At 31.2% G+C, this 18,382-nt stretch overlaps 1 protein-coding gene across 3 annotated transcripts in view; it reads right to left on the reverse strand.

The window, feature by feature from the left end:
* The window catches only part of LOC106463652 (CCR4-NOT transcription complex subunit 7-like), a 56,367-nt gene that overhangs the window by 11,323 nt on the left and 26,662 nt on the right, over positions 1-18,382 (reverse strand). For all 3 annotated transcript variants that reach the window (XM_013923704.2, XM_013923703.2, XM_022391202.1), the window contains 4 exons: positions 15,255-15,448; positions 9,374-9,535; positions 6,166-6,343; positions 2,180-2,257 (listed from right to left, as the gene is read on the reverse strand). In XM_013923704.2, coding sequence (XP_013779158.1) covers positions 2,180-2,257; positions 6,166-6,343; positions 9,374-9,535; positions 15,255-15,448 — 612 coding nt within the window. The remainder of the gene's footprint in view (positions 1-2,179; positions 2,258-6,165; positions 6,344-9,373; positions 9,536-15,254; positions 15,449-18,382) is intronic.

The following is an 18,382-nucleotide window of genomic DNA, read 5'->3' on the forward strand; positions in this document are numbered from 1 at the left end:
ATTCAAATTTTAGAACAATACATTACTCAATTTGGTAGTTTAAAAGTAAATATAAAAAAAACAGATAAACATCGATTTTTGTATATCACATGGTATGTTAAATACAGCACTGGTTCAAATTAGATGTTTGTGAAGTCAAAATACTAAGTCTATAGTTTCATACGATTAAAAACTCAAATTTCAGATATTGACAAGCTAGAATATAAAGTGAGAAGGTCTTATTTTTTCTATTTGCTAAGATATTGCTCACAGAATAAATCAAACCCAGTGGCACCCTGCCCACCTCTTTCCATTTTTGGAAATGCTCCCTTATATACACTTACTTCTATATATGACATGAATAATCAATTGGATGTTCAGAATGTCCCCCTAGTGGCTTTTTCAGCTATTTTAATGGGCTTTGAGCCTTTTCTTTCTTTTGAACCAATATTTCAATGAGGTAGGGTGTGTTGTTAGTCTGCTCAAAATTTCATATTTTTTTAGACTAAAATACATCTTAGTTACTAAGCTTGATAAATTATAGTGGAATTCTATGGTATTAATGTAGTAATTTATGATTTTTTAGTTATTCAAATGTATATATAAAACATAAAAAAATTATTTTGTTTCATATCCTCCATGTGCAAAATGTTTAAAGGTTTAGCAACCTACATCAAGCAGCAACCAAGTACAATGGTCATAACTAGAAGAGATAATTGTTTGCTTTACTCCTTTAGTTAGTGTTCTATGTTTTAGGAAAAATATGTTTAAGAGCAATAAACTATATACATATATGATGTATGATAATTGAAATGTGACTGTATTTTACAAAAATACTAGTCGACTAAAACACAGCCAAGACAAGTTACTTTGTACATTTATTATGTAACTTGATACGGTAACATGAGTGCACGTAAGCCGCATCATTCTACTTTCTATATTGTTAGCCAGGCACAGGTAAAAGGTCAATATAAAAAAATAATAAATATATAATCTTATGAGATTTAAGCTATTTCATCTAAACATTTTTTCGTGTTATAATTTGTGTTCATTCTAGAATGAAAGATGCATAATCTATGTTTATTTCCTAATTTTTTATGGTGGTTGCGAGATCAGTCAAATTTACCGAACCTGTACAGAGATTAATTATTGAAAATAACAGAAAGAATATAAAGTTTTTTTTAAGAAACCTTTGATACGTATTTGGACATTATAAAGATTTCGCATGTGAAATTTCAAAATTTTTTGATGCATAAAAATATTTTTAATGTTATGATGAAAATTACTTTGCATGATAGATAGGCAAGATGTGAAAAGAAAAAAAAAAAAGGATGAGAGAAACATTGCTTTAAAAACCTTAAGACTTAATAAAAAATTAGATATTTTGCATATGAAAGCATTGTAATGTTTACTGATAAACTGCCAAATTTCTTAAACATTCGCTTACTAATTTAAAAGTTATAGTATGAAAACTATAACAAGCACAAAATGGTAATGTTACGAGGTCAGTCTCAAGGACTGAGCCTGAGTTGAAAGAATTAATAAATTCATCAGTAGTTATAATTACTCGTTGTTTTTGACTCCTGTAGATGTATCAATTGTATTTTTCTATAATTATATACATTATTGTATGTATATTTATACATACAAATAAAGGAGGTTACCGTATAGAAAACAAGGAAATAAAAAAGTTGTTCATTGGAGGGACTTTAAGGCAGGAAGCCAGATGTAAGAAGGTTATATATTAATCAGTTAATAAGTAGATTAACTTTTCTTAAACTTCCATTTTCATTTAGATTTACTGTGTTAAACGTTACAGAGTGCAAATGTTTTGTTCGTCCTATGGTTCTAACTTTCCCCTTCATAAAAGCTTCAAATCAAAACAATGAGCTAGTAGAACAATGACTTAGTCAAACTGACATATTCTCACTGTTCAAGGCAATAATGATAAGTTAGTCTATAATAAATAATATTGTGTTGCATAACAATAAAAATATTTTTTCATTTGGCAAAAACCATTTTCCACTGCATAAAAACTTATGATAATTTACTTGTTCAGAATTGGATGTTTCTAAAAAGGTAAAATTAGCTTCAAATTATTAAACAAATATTAAAGTAGTCTTTTCAGAAATAAAAATGTTTACTGCAAATAACTCCATAAAAACAAACCCTAAATCCTTTGGATATAATCAAAACTGACCTCTCTCATTTTAAAAAAAGCTGCTCCAGTTAAAAGACTGTCACTACCAGCTTGATGTTGTGGTCCAATCCTCTGCAACTAGAAGCATTAATTGAATAAATAATCACATGCAGTTCAGATCTTTAGCATAATATTTTAAGTATAAACTATAAAAGCATATCTAGATCTTTCAAAATTGATTTACTATTCAAAAAATCAGATTTGCTAAAGGCCACATTTCTAATAATGTCTAAGCATCTGGTATTAACGTTTTTTAGTAAAGATTAGTATCTACATTTTCATATTAAGACTGATTTAATGTGTTATTCTTTTCACTTTTCTAAGAATAATATAATGTTTCAAATAAAAGCCACACAAGTTCCACACACCAAAATTTCTATTTCAGTATATAATTCCAATCATTCTTCCATAACTTTTTGCTATTCTACTGGATATCTCCAAAAATATGCATTTTCTAGTTATTTTATTTGACCTCTCAACAAGTACCTTCTCTCAAACACCCAATTTAAGGTTTGTACCTCTTGCTTTGTAAAATCTCATTAATAACTATATGTATCTGGGCTTTGTGATTTTGACCAATCTTGTAACCTTGAAATATAACTGTGAATGTACTAAGTGTGTCTTCACAAAATTTGGCAAGCTTTTGATAAACATTGCAAAGGTGTTGTAAACAAATATTTTTTCTATAAAGCATTTTTATTAAAGATTTGTCTGTGGATTTTATGGTCTTTACTGAGTCAGTCTAACTGAAAAATTTTCAGGCTAATAAGAAAAATACTTCTTTTCACCAGACAATTTTCATGTCAATTGTACAACATCCAAAACTTCTTAATTGAATATCAGAATTTCTTTTGATAAAACTTTGTATTTCATCTTGTATTTACTCTATCTTTACACTAATTGTAGTGAAACCTTCCGTAGCTGAAAAATATGAAATATAATCAAAAACCTTTTTACCAGAATGACCACAAATTGTAACAGACAATTACAATTATTCATTCTAAACAGCTTCAGGCTTCTAACAATTTATATCTGTCTCCCTTTAATTTTATTGTTCTGTGGCTCTTTGTTTGTTTTGTAGTTATGCACAAATGGGCTATCTGTGCTCTGCCCACCACTGGTATTGAAACCCGGTTTCTAGAGTTATAAGTCCACAGACATACCGCTGTACCACTGGGGGGCGTGGCTCTTTGAATTGTCTAACTAGCTAACAAAGAAATAAATCACCTGGCAAGAGCTTAGTGTAGTTATAGTAAAGAAATGATTGAGTTACATCACGTGGGCTGTCATGGACAGCAGCATGAGCACATTCCTTGAGGATAATTTTTGTATTCAATTTTCTTCATCAATGTTTTCTTGTCTAGCCTAATACATTTCAATTATTTTTGTTAAAAAAATATATAATAATTAATAAAAAACATAAAAATAAAAGAGATATTGCACTCGGGTGCATGGTATTGTAAGCCTATTTTTTTCTATATTAATTGTCCAAAAATATCTTATGTAGCTTTCAAATATTAATTTTAGAACATCCAAAATAATATAATTTATGTGGATTTCTAAACTTAACCTAAAAATGGGCTTAAAAATTTCATTACTTCTCAGTCCAAATACATCTTGATGTTACAGCAAATTATTGACTTTCACCATAAAATAAAACCTTCTGACCTATAAAGCGTAAAATTTGCTCTTTCGATTGGTTATAAACATGTTCAATATCAATTTCAGAGAGAATTATAGTCATTTATTAAAAGATAGAGAATATGAGAGTAGTGCACATGTCAATGTGTGTTGAAAAAATATGGTGATATCTTAGTAAAGCAAAAAGATCAGAGGTTGAAATTTTATATTCTGGCTTGCCAAAATCTACAGCACATGTTTCTAATTGGTTGAATAATATGAAGCCCTTGTAAGGGAAGAGGAAAATCTACCAAGAAATGTCACAGCACCATTAAACCATGACTCTGAGAGGTGCAAACTGGCAATTTATTTCAATATTTCCTTTTGAAATTAAGAAATTAAAACTTAGATGATATAAGAATCTAAAATTTAAACTATGTTTTCATGCCAATCTTATTTGCATACATTGATACTAAAGTAGTTTAATTATAAATATAATGCTGTAAAAAGGTTGTGACATGCACTTTGACTCACCCGTACCCATAAGGATAACATAGTATTACATGATTATTCACGTGTTGTGAAATTCTCGAGAAGTTGGATAAAAACTATATAAATATATATGGGGGATGGAATCAATATCCAATCTACTATTGCACTACCCAAAGAGATCTGATCCATTATAAATTTTGTGATATGCCAAATAATGAGATAGCATTTTCATCAAAGGATTATCTAACAATATTACACAAACTTGAATCACACACATTATTTATTGCATCAACTAGCCCACTACTGCTTTCTACTTGCTTCTAAACATAGTAACATTTTTGCTGATATTAAAGAGTCGGAGTCATTGTATTCATAATACAGGTAGCTGTCATGTACTTTAAATGAACAACATTCCCACCTGTTATATTGCCACACTGTATATCACAAATACTCATGTTAGTGGCAGCAAAGACAATCACAATCCAAACAACAGTCTCAGTAGGGGATTGAGGATGTAAATCAGTGTCATGTCACCACCTAGACCTATAGCATCCCCTTAAATGACCACTCACTCATGCAAAACAAACTTTATATCCCCATGTAAATCTTTTAATACCATGCTATAAAGAAGTGGTAGTTTACAGCTGTGGCACATTTTTAATATGTATGGCCACATCTATTATCCAATCATGTTTAAGGAGGTGGATACCTGATCAAAACTATTATTTGTCCATCCTTAATATATCTATTTCTTTTTCAAATTTTACATATTAAAATTAATTTTAAGTACTTACCACTAAAATATGAAAAACCTTTCCTTGTTAAGTAGCTCTTACAATAAACATGACTAACATGCTGAATGTCCTAAAACAATGCACAGCATGCATCAACTTATCCCTATTTCTTCACATTCCTACCTGTCACTGAGAGTCATAAGGACTACTGGGTCATGAAAATGTTGGTTCTTAAAGAGGAAGCTTATGGCCTAGACCACAACAAATGATAATGTGAGCAGAGTTGAAGAGAAAATTCCAGAACCAGAGTAAGTTCAACAGACTGGATTCATAGGAAAACAAGTGAAGCAGACCAGTGTCAAAAGAGACCAGATCTATGAGAAAACCCAGAAAATGCATTCTTCTCATTGGAATACCTCAGGTGGTGTGTATCTATCTGTGGAACTATCACATACTCAGGTGTGGTCACAGGTGATGGTATAGCTTAAATGTAACAGATGCAATGCTTTCGACAGTATGTCTTTATCTCGCCAATGTATCTGAGAAGCAGCTTGTGTACTCATGTTTAATGCTTCTTTACAAGGAGTCAATAGTAGCGTAGTTTTGTTTGTGGTGAGACTTTATTTGTGTGATTTCACATTCTTATACTATTGCATTATAGATAGTCAACTTTGAAACTGGAGAGCTCATACTATACTAGTATCCTTCCTTAACCATTAAAACATATTCCTCCAACTGTAAGTCTACTTGTAGCAGCACTGCACCATAAATGGTTAGGAATTTGCCATGAACCAACTATGTAGATGCTAAACATATGGCTCATAATGTTACAGCTCACATCTGTGGTGACTCTCTACTGCTTTAACAAGTAAATCACTGTTATAAAATGTGATTAACCCTCCATATGCTTTCTACAGTTAAAGCTATACATATTCATAGTACACTTTTAGAGTTGTAAAATTATTATTAAAAAATTCAAACCATGTTCAGCTTAAATTTAACAGATGATTCAATTACAAATAATTTCACCAACACATTTTGATTAACATTTTCACCTTGTAATTTACTGGCAACTAATTTGCCAAATGCCAAATGTTAAACTTATTTTTTATTATTTTTCTACATATCCAAATGTCTTACCTCTAACTGCTCTGCAACCTCTTGGAGTCCACCTTTAAGGTTTTTACAACTCTTCATCAGATACTTGACATCATAAATTGTCAGGAAATAAATCCTCAGTAATTCAAAGAACTCAGACTCTTCATCTGGTAGATTCTGACCAGTGAGCATCTTCAACAAATAGCCAAAGTCATACCCACTAACAAATAATACAAGATTATAATGAAAAAACTAGAAACTGCACAAAAACAATATACATAAATACATTGCCTAACTGGATAATCGACTTAGAGGTAAGTCTATCTATTTACCAATATTTTATATTAATTATTTATCTTTTTTATATCTTTAGAATAAACAAAGTTAATGATAGGTAGATTTTGTTTTGTATCTATATATATATAAACACAATATCTCTCTCTCCCTCTGTGGGCCTGTTCCTTATACACAGCCACATCTTTAAAGTTACAAACTCCAAACTTGGGATACAGATACTACTTTGTGCAGGGCTATGTAGATGCAGCCTGAAAGGCCATTTTGAGGCTGCAAACTGACCAATATAGCAATTTTTGGCAAACAGAATGACCAACTGATCGCAAATTGAAAAGGCCGGATTTTTTTGGTAATGTATGATCAAGAGGGATATTATTTATGTTTCTTCTCTGTTTGAAGACTTCTCCTATTTATTTTATCCATGATCAATTATGGATTACAATGATTTAAAAATTTCATGGATCCTTCATTTGCTTCTTTGCTCATTCTCTTTTTGCTCTCTCCCTGTCTCTGCTCTTACTTCTACACATACATTCCTACTCTCTAACTCCCCTTGACTGAAAAAGTCTGGTGTTTTCTCTTGAACACACACACACACACACACACTCCCTCAACTAAATAGGCTTGCTTCAACCATATCTTTTGCTTTGCTTGCATGTACTCGCAAGAATCAGCTATACAATGATTTTACAAAAAGGTTTGGTATCAGCAAATTTTCATTTACATTGTGTTTAAACTAGAAGAAAATAAATCAATTCTTCATTAAATGGAACAATAATGAAGTTGGAATACACTGCGAATGACACTTGACCACAAAGCAGAAGTCAGGACACCAAAAGGTGGGGAATTTTGAAATATCATGCAAAGCACATGCAAGAAGCAGGAGCAATGTATTCGGGTTTTTTGCTTTGATTAAAATAGCTTTAGCAAATTTGTATTTTTTTCGGACAGTGTTATTTTTATTGATTTTAATCAAAATAGTTGGTAAAGAAATCATTTTGATTTTTTGTAAAAAATCAAAATTAATATGGTTGATTTAATGAAAACAACTCAGGATACTTTCATTTTCATCTGAGCAACACTGGGTACTCTGTTAGTTATTTATAATCCTAAAAAACAAATAATTTGTTTAAGTTCTTTTTTCTGCAACAGTACATAAAACATTAGATATTAACAATACAGATATTAACCGAGGGAGAATACTAAACTCTGTAGATTTTCTGTATTAAAGCACAAAAAAATGATAAAGCAAAATACCAAATTTGTCTATCCTGGCTTATTAACAAAAGAAGATAATTAATATAATCATTATTAAGTACAACATGACTGGCATATCTTCATTAATTATAAGTATTTGTTTCTGTTGACACCACTGACCTGAAATTGGTGTCAAAAGCATTCAGGTTTCCCACTTTAATTCATCATTGTATCATAGTCACATAGTTTTAAACAAACCCATAAAATCTCATACAAAGGGTCATTTGAGGCACAGTTGTTCAAGATAACAATTAAGTAAGTTCAATGACAAAGTCCCAACGATAATAAAACAGCTTACTTTGTGAGTGTATTATTACATAAGTACATTACAGAGTACTTCAATCATTAATAACCATTATGCACTTGAACATTTCTGCTGAAAATTCATATGCTTAGAACATTTAATATATTTATTTTAAAGCTGTGAGATTTATTTTTACTATTTAATATTTCTGTGATACTTATTGCCACTGCACTTGTACTTTACTGTTTCATGTTGAATTGTCACAAATGTGATTTAATTTTTACAAACACCAATTCTTTGAGTAGATAATATATCTTTATATATATATTTCACAACATAATAAGTTTGCTATGTATAACAGATAATGATATTTAATATTTTGGCACAAACACAGGTCAAATGACCCCACGAACCAAGAAGAAAATGGGAGACTTAGTGCTCTAGAATAATGTAAAACTGTACTAAAATATACTATAATAATCTAAATTTAATTTAATGTATCTTATTTTTAAACTTGATAGCTCTGTCAATGGTTAAATCAATCTAAAATTTTATTGCGATTTTTATGTTTATAATACCATTTGTAAAGTAGAAAAAGTTTAAATCATATGTATGATACTAAGTACTTAAAAGAGAACCAACAAGAATCAGTGACTAAAATGCAATATTAGTATTCAAGTAGCATCTCACTGAAAACCACACACAAAAATACTTAAATTTTTGACACCAATTTCAGGTCAATGGTGTCAACAGAAACAAAATAGAGGGTGCTGTTCTGTACGAAAAAATATTTACATAAGCAAATTATAAAATATCATTTTAGCATGTTTGACCACTATGACAGAATTTCTTGTAGATTGTTTTTATTTTAATATTTCGACTTTTTTATAGTATTCTTTCTGAAAAACAAAAGGATTCTATGACTGAAAAAGTAAATTATAAAAAAAAAATCCAGAAATTCAAAGTCCACAGTTTTGAGTGTTGAATTAGTTTTTAATATAAAAACATCTTCATATAGTACTTCATGACCATCAAAATATTTAAACAACAGAAACTGAGGAAATGTTGAGATATGGGAGTCAAAAGTTAAGAAACTTATGAGGCAAAAGAATACAATGCTATGAATGCAATATATAAAGTGAATTTAGACTACTTAAAAAAGCTATAATGCACGTATGTACTTTCATCTGGTGATACTTCTGGGTCTTATAGGCCACTATTAATGACCCTTTTGTTATTGCTCTATTTTTTCATAATAATAAATTAATGTTTTCATGCCTTTTAAAACTTCTGTTCATTATTATATTTGACATAAATAATACAGCTGGAGAGTGGCTATTCAGCTACAACATAAATCTGTTATTAAAATTGCCTGTATTGACCTAGGTGGACAATGTGCATGCACAGGACAGGTCAAAAGCCTTATATAAAGTTTTCCTGCTACATGTATATTACCTGTGAAAAGATAACCATTTGACATTTTCTGAGAGAACAACACCAGATGTCATTAACAGCTGTGCAAACTCATATGGATCAACTCCTTCTTCCTCATGTTTTTTAAACTGAATTCCTGAATTTGTAAGGAGATCAATGGAGTCCTGAGCATACATATCCTCTCTAAATGAAGATATTCACACATTTAATCAATAAATTAGTGTCAGTATTCAGGTGTCAAGGATTATATTTTGAACATAAAAATCGCTTTAATTAGAAATTTACAATTCACAAATATTTCAGTATAAAATAAAATAAAATAAAAGTTTCAAATTTACTGCATATAATTCATTATATAAAATACACCAATATCCAAATCTGCTTTATCACATCTTGTTCAGGTTGTGTTATAAATAAAATAATTAATAAATTGTTCAATATTTGATATATATCAAATATTTATATATATATATCAAATATTTGCTCAAAATATACAACTATACAACAAATTAAACAAGACAATAAAATATGCTAGCAACTAGTTTAGTCTAGATGCTGAAGTATATTATATGTACATAAACAGTCTGCATACAATGACATGAAAATGTTGTTTTCATAGTTTCATTTGAATCTGGTGGAAAGAAGCAAATTATGATAGCTGCTAGATCAATATAGAAAGTAGCTTGTAAGTAGATGAAAAAGATAATATTACGACTGGAATGTGATGGGCTAAGGGAATCACATGATGATGTCTCGTGTTGAGGACATGGGAGTATTAGAAGGATAGTACTAAGGAAAGAACTTAATATAAATCATAGAAATGCAAGAGGTGTGCACATGGTGGATAATTCTAGAAACTCCATCAACTCTTTCCATATGACAAGGTCAAAGAGTGCATGTCATGACCCGTTACAATGTTAGATTTTAATAATTCAAGGCAAGGAAAATACTGACTTCAGAAATGTTTATTCAGCTCTCTGCACAACAAGATCTAAAATCCCATACTAAGGAGAAGGTGGAGGGACATATGCAAATAAAGAAATTACAAAGATGAGCTCCTTTCTGAAACATACCATAAGAGAGGGAAAAACTATGGGGCATGTCACCAACAAGGGAGGTGGTAGCCTAGTGGGGTTTCACTTGATGGAAGACTGCATCCATCTAAAGCAAGGAATACTCTCTACCCATAAGAAACGGTAGAGCCAAAGATATCATCAAAAAACCTTTTGTGTGGTGTTAGTCCTATAAGACCCAGCTACTCACATCACACATGTGCAATGTCGCTCTCATCATATTTCATTCCAAAAATAAAACCAGTAGATGAGATTGTTTGAAATTTGATAACAACTTTTCTACAAGTATGTTGTTTTAGAAAAATTAAATATTTAAATTTGATTTTTTCTACTATTTCTAATAAAAAATCATTATTTAATGTAGTTATTTGCATTTGGACTTTGAATAGTTCAGCTGCAAGGTGATTTTCATTTAGAGTATAAAAGTACTATTTATTATCTTACAGTTTTCACATTTCCTTTGCATAATCTCTAGAACCTGCTTAATAAATATCAAAAGTGTTTTTTAATGCAAATGTTTATATTTTATTTTCCATGTTCTCTACCATGTCACTAACTAGTTATTATCATCAAAGTACAGTGCATTGAAATGTTTAAAATTAGAAATTTTAAATTTATATATACCTTTTATCTTTTCACTGAATAATCTTAAAATATCTTCTGGTCATATGTGCAATTTCATGTTTTTACCTTTCCACTTAGAGTCTATTTTTAATGTTTTATTTTCCTTTCCAATTTTTTGTCATTTATTATTTATGTTGAAACATCACCTGGTTCCTGTGGACCATTATAGCATTATGACTGGTAGAGATGCGTTAGCTGCAGACAAAATGGTTTGCACATGGCTATTTTTATAAGTATTCATGCACGAGGAGATGACAGGTAAATTTAAAAATAACTAAACCTCTTAAAAATGAATTTTAAAACACAAATAATAATTAACTAAACTATAAAAGTAAAACCTAAATATAATATCACTGTCTATCAAACTACTGGTATGTATAAGGTGAGAAACAATAGCCAAGCACTAGGGATATTGATCTCCACAATGAAACTAAAGTGGCAATTAGCTTATAATTTGAAGAATAATCTATTACTTAGTTTCCTTCTAGCCTGGAGAGACTAACTGAGAAATCTGCTCTTTCTATTGGTCATAAGCCTCCATTCAAGTCTATAAAAGACTCGATTAGCTACAGATTACTCTGGAATGTGAGAATGGTGTCTAGCAGGGTGGGAAATATAATTATTTTTCTCAGAATTATAGTCATTGAAATATGAAACTAATGTTTGGAAATTGACCTTGTATGTGAAGAAACTAATCTAGACTGTCAGAGAGGTACTGAGAGTAAGCTGTAAAGAAACATACGCAAGCAAACCTAAGATCTTTCAACTCCACGCAGTCACGTGACAAGAAAACTGAAGATTTAACTGTCTGTTTCTTTAAAAATAAATAAATAACTTGAATAATTTAAAATTTGAATTACAGAATACTTGATAATAATAATTTCATTAGAATATATTAACCCTTTCATAACCACGAAAATATCCATTAGAGTAATTATACTGTGATTTTTGATAATGTATGCACATCTTTACAAAATTTTGAAGGTTATTGGTAAACATTACAAGTTTTTTGTACATAAAATATCAGGTTTTAAAATTAAGTATTAAGATTTTTTAATTAAAGATTTTCTTATTTTATATTCTAGCTTGTCAATATCGGTAGTTTGAGTTCCTTATTTGTACAAAACTGTAGATTTTGTATTTTTGACATGATAAACATCTAATTTGAACCAGTGCTGCATTCAATATATCACATGACACACAAAAAGTGATGTTTAACTGTGTTTTTTTAATACTTACTTTTAAATTAACAAATCAACTAATATATAATACTAAAATTTGAATTATGTTCTACAATTTTGTACCGAACTTTTTGACATAAATTCATAAAATAGTAGTTCAATAAAATTTTGAATTCAAGTCAACAAACGCGATGACATTGCCTTTGACATGTGACCTGTCACGATAGGATTAATAACAAAATGGTTTAATTAAATTGTGATTATAACTCAGTAACACTTTGTGACATGCACAGAAAGGAATTTAAAAATAGCACAGAGTCTCATAGGGTTCTATGGACAATGTGAGTAGCCAGGTCTCAAAAGGTTAAAGAGTTGAGTAGGTGGGTGGAATTTAAGATTTCTCAACTGGCCATTAACTCACACATAGTCAGCTGAGCATGAGTGTAGCTCTGGGTAATAAATCATTCCATATTAGAGAAATACATGAGGTATTTGCCAAAAGTTAACATTTTTCTAAATTGAAAATGTATTTCCAATAATATTTCTACTGACACTAATGGCTATTACTTAACTGCCAGGGTTTCTACTTTGCCCATCTAAGGATTAGTCTGATTTTCTCTTGCTTGCTCCAGTCTTGTATACCACACTCAATTGCCCTTGGCGATATTTGTCTCATGATACTCTCCACCTATGTCAATGCACCCTCCATCCTTGTACTGTATACAGGCACCTTATTCAGATAATTTTATCACTTTTTCAAGACTCATACCATCCCAGTCTCTAATACCGGCTCTTGGTGGGAAGGAAGGGCAGGAGAGTGTCAATGGAAGTAACTATTATTGGAAATACATTTTCAATTTAGGAAAATGTTAAATTCCAAAACATATTTACTTCCACTGCCACTTATAGCTAGAATCCTACATTGACAAGGTGATTGGGCCTGTGAGGGTATTATCCACGCAGAAAGCATCTGCATGGATCATAGGTATACCAAGATAAGGGTAGTACCCGAGTGGGGGAACCACACTACATCCAGAACATGTATGTTCTTCACCCTGAACTTAATTCCTGTATCAAGGGTGGAATTGTACATGAGTAATTATCACTATAGGTCAGCACCCAACCAGACAGCTGAGGTTCCAGTACTCAGAGTTGGAATTAAGGGTTCTTGATCCCTATATCCCACATTGGTGGCTAGGGCAATTGCACTGCAACACTATATATAGATAAACTTTAGAGTGATCCCAATATGTAGCCAAAGAGTGAGGTGTTCCAAACCATCGGAATCATGATGAGAAGGTAAGCAACACCTAAGTGGATAAACCTTCTCCTCAATCTGAAAAAGAATGAAAGGCAACACCCTAGGCTCGGAATGACGGGATCGTGTATGTCTTACTCAACCAAAGGAACAGAACTGATCTGGTTTGGGATTTATGAACATTTGTCCTCACTCTACAACTGAGTGGGCAAGGAGCATTCCACTTGCCCCCGGAATTATGGAGAGGATGTGGAACACTGTGTTCAACCAAGGACCTAGGATAGGACCACTCCGTGTTTGGAATTACCAAGAGATAGTGGACCTCCTTCCATGATTAATATACTGAACTGATATTGATCAAAAAGAAGGGTCATGCACACCCCAACCAGATAGCCAAGCATCAAAATCAGAACCGGTATTGCGAGTAGGCTCCCGCATAGGCTGGAGCTGCTCCTACCAACATCTGAGAAAAAACATCCAGGGATCCGGGTAGGAGGGCCTCCAACATTGCTCTCTTCTCCAAGAGTGGAGGAATTCACTCTAACACTCTGGAGGTAAGAACTCCCTGGCTCCACTAGTAGAATCTGGAGGGTAATGCACATTGGAGAGCCCTGAGGAACAGTTTCTGGAAACAGTGCAATAAGTGAACCAAGTTCCCTAAATTTTTAAAAGTAAACTAATTACACTAATCTAATGAGGAACTTTTCATATCATCCTCCCTAGCAGCTTGGGACTGGGGAACAAAAGGTGCTTCCTTACACCACAAAAAGAGAACAGAAAGGACAAATCTGTGTTGGAAAAAATGCCAGACAGGTATTCCGACCAAACGAGAAACATCACATCTGCATAAGGTCCCACACTGATAGACTGTGCAATGAGTTACCACGAATACAGACAGCATGCATTAGCCAGGTGTAAGATTAGGCAAAAACCTGGCACTGTCACTTTTTTTTTCTTTGTGAAGTATAGCCTGGAAGATAAAGTTTAATTAAGTGAATGTGTTAAATAGTAAATAGGTGGATAATAGCTTGAAATATGCTAAATAATGAATTTTTAAAATCTGAGACAGTAAGAATAGATGGAATTTGCTGATCATTGAAGCACCTATAATAAGAATGTACATAAACAAACAAAAACAATGGTAACTTGTTATTTAGCATAACATGTGGAAAATATTACTGTACAGAAGTTAACAAATTTGGTAATATAGGGGGTTGAGTATGTACCATTTTCTATATGTTGGTGGATGAAAAACATTTCCAAAAATGTTACATGACATATTATGAAACATGTTCGATGTATTCAAGATCTTTACTGGATACTGAGCGAAGGGGAAATTAGGAATCAGGAAAGCAGATACAAAAGTCAGGTGAACTAAGCTTACTATCAGACCAATTTTTTGGATTTTTTGCACCAAACAGAACTATCAGCTTTATATGAAAACAAGATGAACAAGGTATGGGTTTATCAAGATAAGGAATCATCCTGCCCATTCAATTATCAGATATCTCAAACATCTAGCTGAGAACTAATGCTACTTATCCATGTACGAGAACAACACTTAATTTCGATAACCTTTTGTCAATTACATTTCCTTTAAGTGTGCTAAGTTTAACAACTGATTTTTCATTTTTGGGGATAGAAAAAATTTTTTAAAGGTGACATGACTTTCAGAATTGTAATATAAGAATAAATTATACATTCTACAGGTGTATATTCTTTTCTTTGAAAATACTAATCTCACTGAATAAAAGAGAAATACATACGTCAGGTTGAATTTAAAGTTGAACTGCCAGGTGGTATAACCTGGTGGAGTTTCACCCAGGTCACTCAAGAATGTAAGTCCAAGCTGTATTATCTTTAACAAGTCAACATTACATTTCAAAAGTTGGTACTGGTACTCAGCAGTACTACGAAATTCTCCTATTGGTCGTGCTACAACGCCGGGAAACTCTGTGTCCTACAAAAATACAGAACAGCAACATTTTTCTTCAGTTTTAAAATGAGCCTTTATAAGCTATCTGGTTATAGTTATTTCAAATAAAAATATGTTTCTGTTATATTAATTATTAATATAGATTGTTCTCTGAAATTTAAATCTAGTACTTTACACGTACATGCTGTATCCAATTCACAGATAATAACAGTTAATCCAAGTGCAATAAATAAGAGGTTTATCCACAGAAAACCTGATACAATGAACAGTTCAACCACACCATTATTAAATATATAGATACAAAAACATGCAAATAGTGGGTCATAAGTACTTAACAATAAAAATGGAAATGCTGACAGAATAAAATTATAACCTTGTTAATGCTAAAACACCAATGCCACTGTTTATACATATACAATATGCAGTTTTGTAACAATGCATTTCTTCTCATGCATGGAAATTTGTATACTAAACACATCCATTTCAAAACATTGAATTTTTACTGCTGCACATGCCACACTTATTATATAATTAGATGAAAAGAAAATATCTACAACAAAGGGCATGTTAACCCGCTGACTGCTGATTTGCTGTATAGGGTACAATCTGCCTCTGATAGTTGAATACGGGTGTGCTGTATATAGTGCATGGTTTGCAAAAATTCTGCAAACACTTAGAGCAGCCGCAGTCAATAGATTAATAAGCTTTTTTGCTGTGATATATTTCAGGGTTTACAAACCTTTTTTAACTCCAGTTAATGGAAAAATCTTTATAAAAAATTTTGGAACTATAAGGAATATACAAACCTATAGTGTTGTTTCTTAATTTAGCTTCATGAAGAAGCTATCAAGTGAAAGTTATGAGGTTCAATTATTGTACAACAAACTTGAAGGAAACAACACTTCAACTATTCCTAACACTTGCAAGCATTATAAATTTCCTGAGACATTTTTTAAATTTCTTTATTCTTTGTTTTTTCACTGTATGATTCTGTAATCCAGTGGTTGGATATCACTGTTATATTCAGTAGAACAATTATGGATATTCCACGTCATCTGCTGCTTTTCTCAGCACCCATGACCAAAAGTCCATGTGCCACAATGCAAAATGTTTAGGCTGTATCTTCAATCAATAAAATGGATGTGATGATAAAGTGTTCCAAATATTAAGTTGTTTGTGCATGTCTCTGGTCAATAGGACAATGCTTTTTGAGGTTACTGTAAATGATTAATTTGGCTTTTATTTCCACAAAGAATAGTCACTTTACATAGATTGAAAATTAAAAAAGGAAAATAAAAACTCTTTCAGTCAAAAATATTACCCACCTCTAAAACACTCTCAAAAATGATTACTGTACTTCCAATTTAATTTGGAAAAGTTTAAGGCTTCCTCTAGCTGCAAGATCACAAATTCATAAAATATGATTTTCATATGAATGAAATAATCCTTTTGAAAACTTTAACATTAACTAAATCTTATAAGTTCACATACAAACAATTATCAAGTAAAGGTACTTTCCTTTGTCCAATCTTATTATTTTGATTGTGTGAATAAATATTGTTTATTTATATTTTTAAATTGTGTTTAGTCTCTTTCTTTCACAGAAATTAGATTTACTCCTCGATATTTTTCCTGATCAAATCTCCTGTTATTTTTGTTCCTATTTTGTCACTCTTTTAGGAAATCAGTTTTACTATAGAATATCACACTCTAGTTTAAATAACATTCATCAGCTACCTTGAAATGCCCCACCATTAACTTTTCTTTTAGCAGTTCTTTTGTCATTTTCATTAGACAATAAAAAAGGTTTGTGGGACTCACTAAATGCAATTCCCACTGCTCTATTTCAGAACCAGTGTAATCTGCAGTATACCATTTATGAAATACACTATTACTACAAAATAAGATATACTATTTTACTTCATCATTCATTATTTAATTGCAAAATATTGAATACAAAAATAAAAATTTAAATAACATTTTAATCATATTCTTACTTAAAGAATTAGGTATGTCCAGTATAAAACTTGAACATGTTATCACCTTAACTCTTTCAGCATGGGCTCAGTCCGACTTCGTAACCATTTTGTACTTGTTAAAGTTTTAATGCTATAACTTTTAACTTAGTAAGTGTATGTTCACAAAATATGGGAGATTGTCAGTAAAAATTACAAGGCTTTCATATGCAGAATATCAGATTTTTTTATTAAGTCTTAAGGTTTGTTAAGCAATGTATTTCTCATGCCTTTTTACTTCTCGCATGTTGCCTATCCAACATGCAAAGTAATTTTCATTTTATGATTAAATACATTTGAAATAACCATAAAATCATAAATTACTATATCAAATACCATAGAATTCCACTATAATTTATCAAGCTTAGTAACTAAGTTGTATTGTAATCTAAAAAAGCTACGAAATTTCAAGCAGACTAAAGACACAATTTACCTCTTTGAAATCATGGTTCGTAAGAAAGAGATGCCATCCTAAGAATTTAAAATGGCCAAGAAACCCACTGAGGGGAAATTCTGAGCTTTCGATTGGTTATTCATGTCATGTATAGAAGTAAGTGTATATAAGGGAGTGTTTCCAAAAATGGAAAGAGGTGGGTGGGGTGCCAGTGTGATTGATTTATTACATGAGCAATATCTTAGCAAATAGAAAAGATAAGATATTCTTATTTTATATTCTAGCTTTTCAATATTGGTAATTTCAGTTCCTAATTCATAAGAAACTATAGACTTAGTATTTTGACATCACAAACATCTAATTTCAACCATTGCTATATTCAACATACCACATGCCACACAAAAATTGATGTTTAACTGTGTTTTCTTTAATATTTACTTTTAAGTGAAGAAATTGAGTAATGTTTAATACTAACATTTTAATTATAATCTACAGTTTGATACCAAACATATTGACATAGATTCATGAAATAGTAGTTGAATAAAATTT

The sequence above is a fragment of the Limulus polyphemus genome, unplaced genomic scaffold (assembly GCF_000517525.1).
Source record: "Limulus polyphemus unplaced genomic scaffold, Limulus_polyphemus-2.1.2 Scaffold1453, whole genome shotgun sequence".
Taxonomy (NCBI): domain Eukaryota; kingdom Metazoa; phylum Arthropoda; class Merostomata; order Xiphosura; family Limulidae; genus Limulus; species Limulus polyphemus.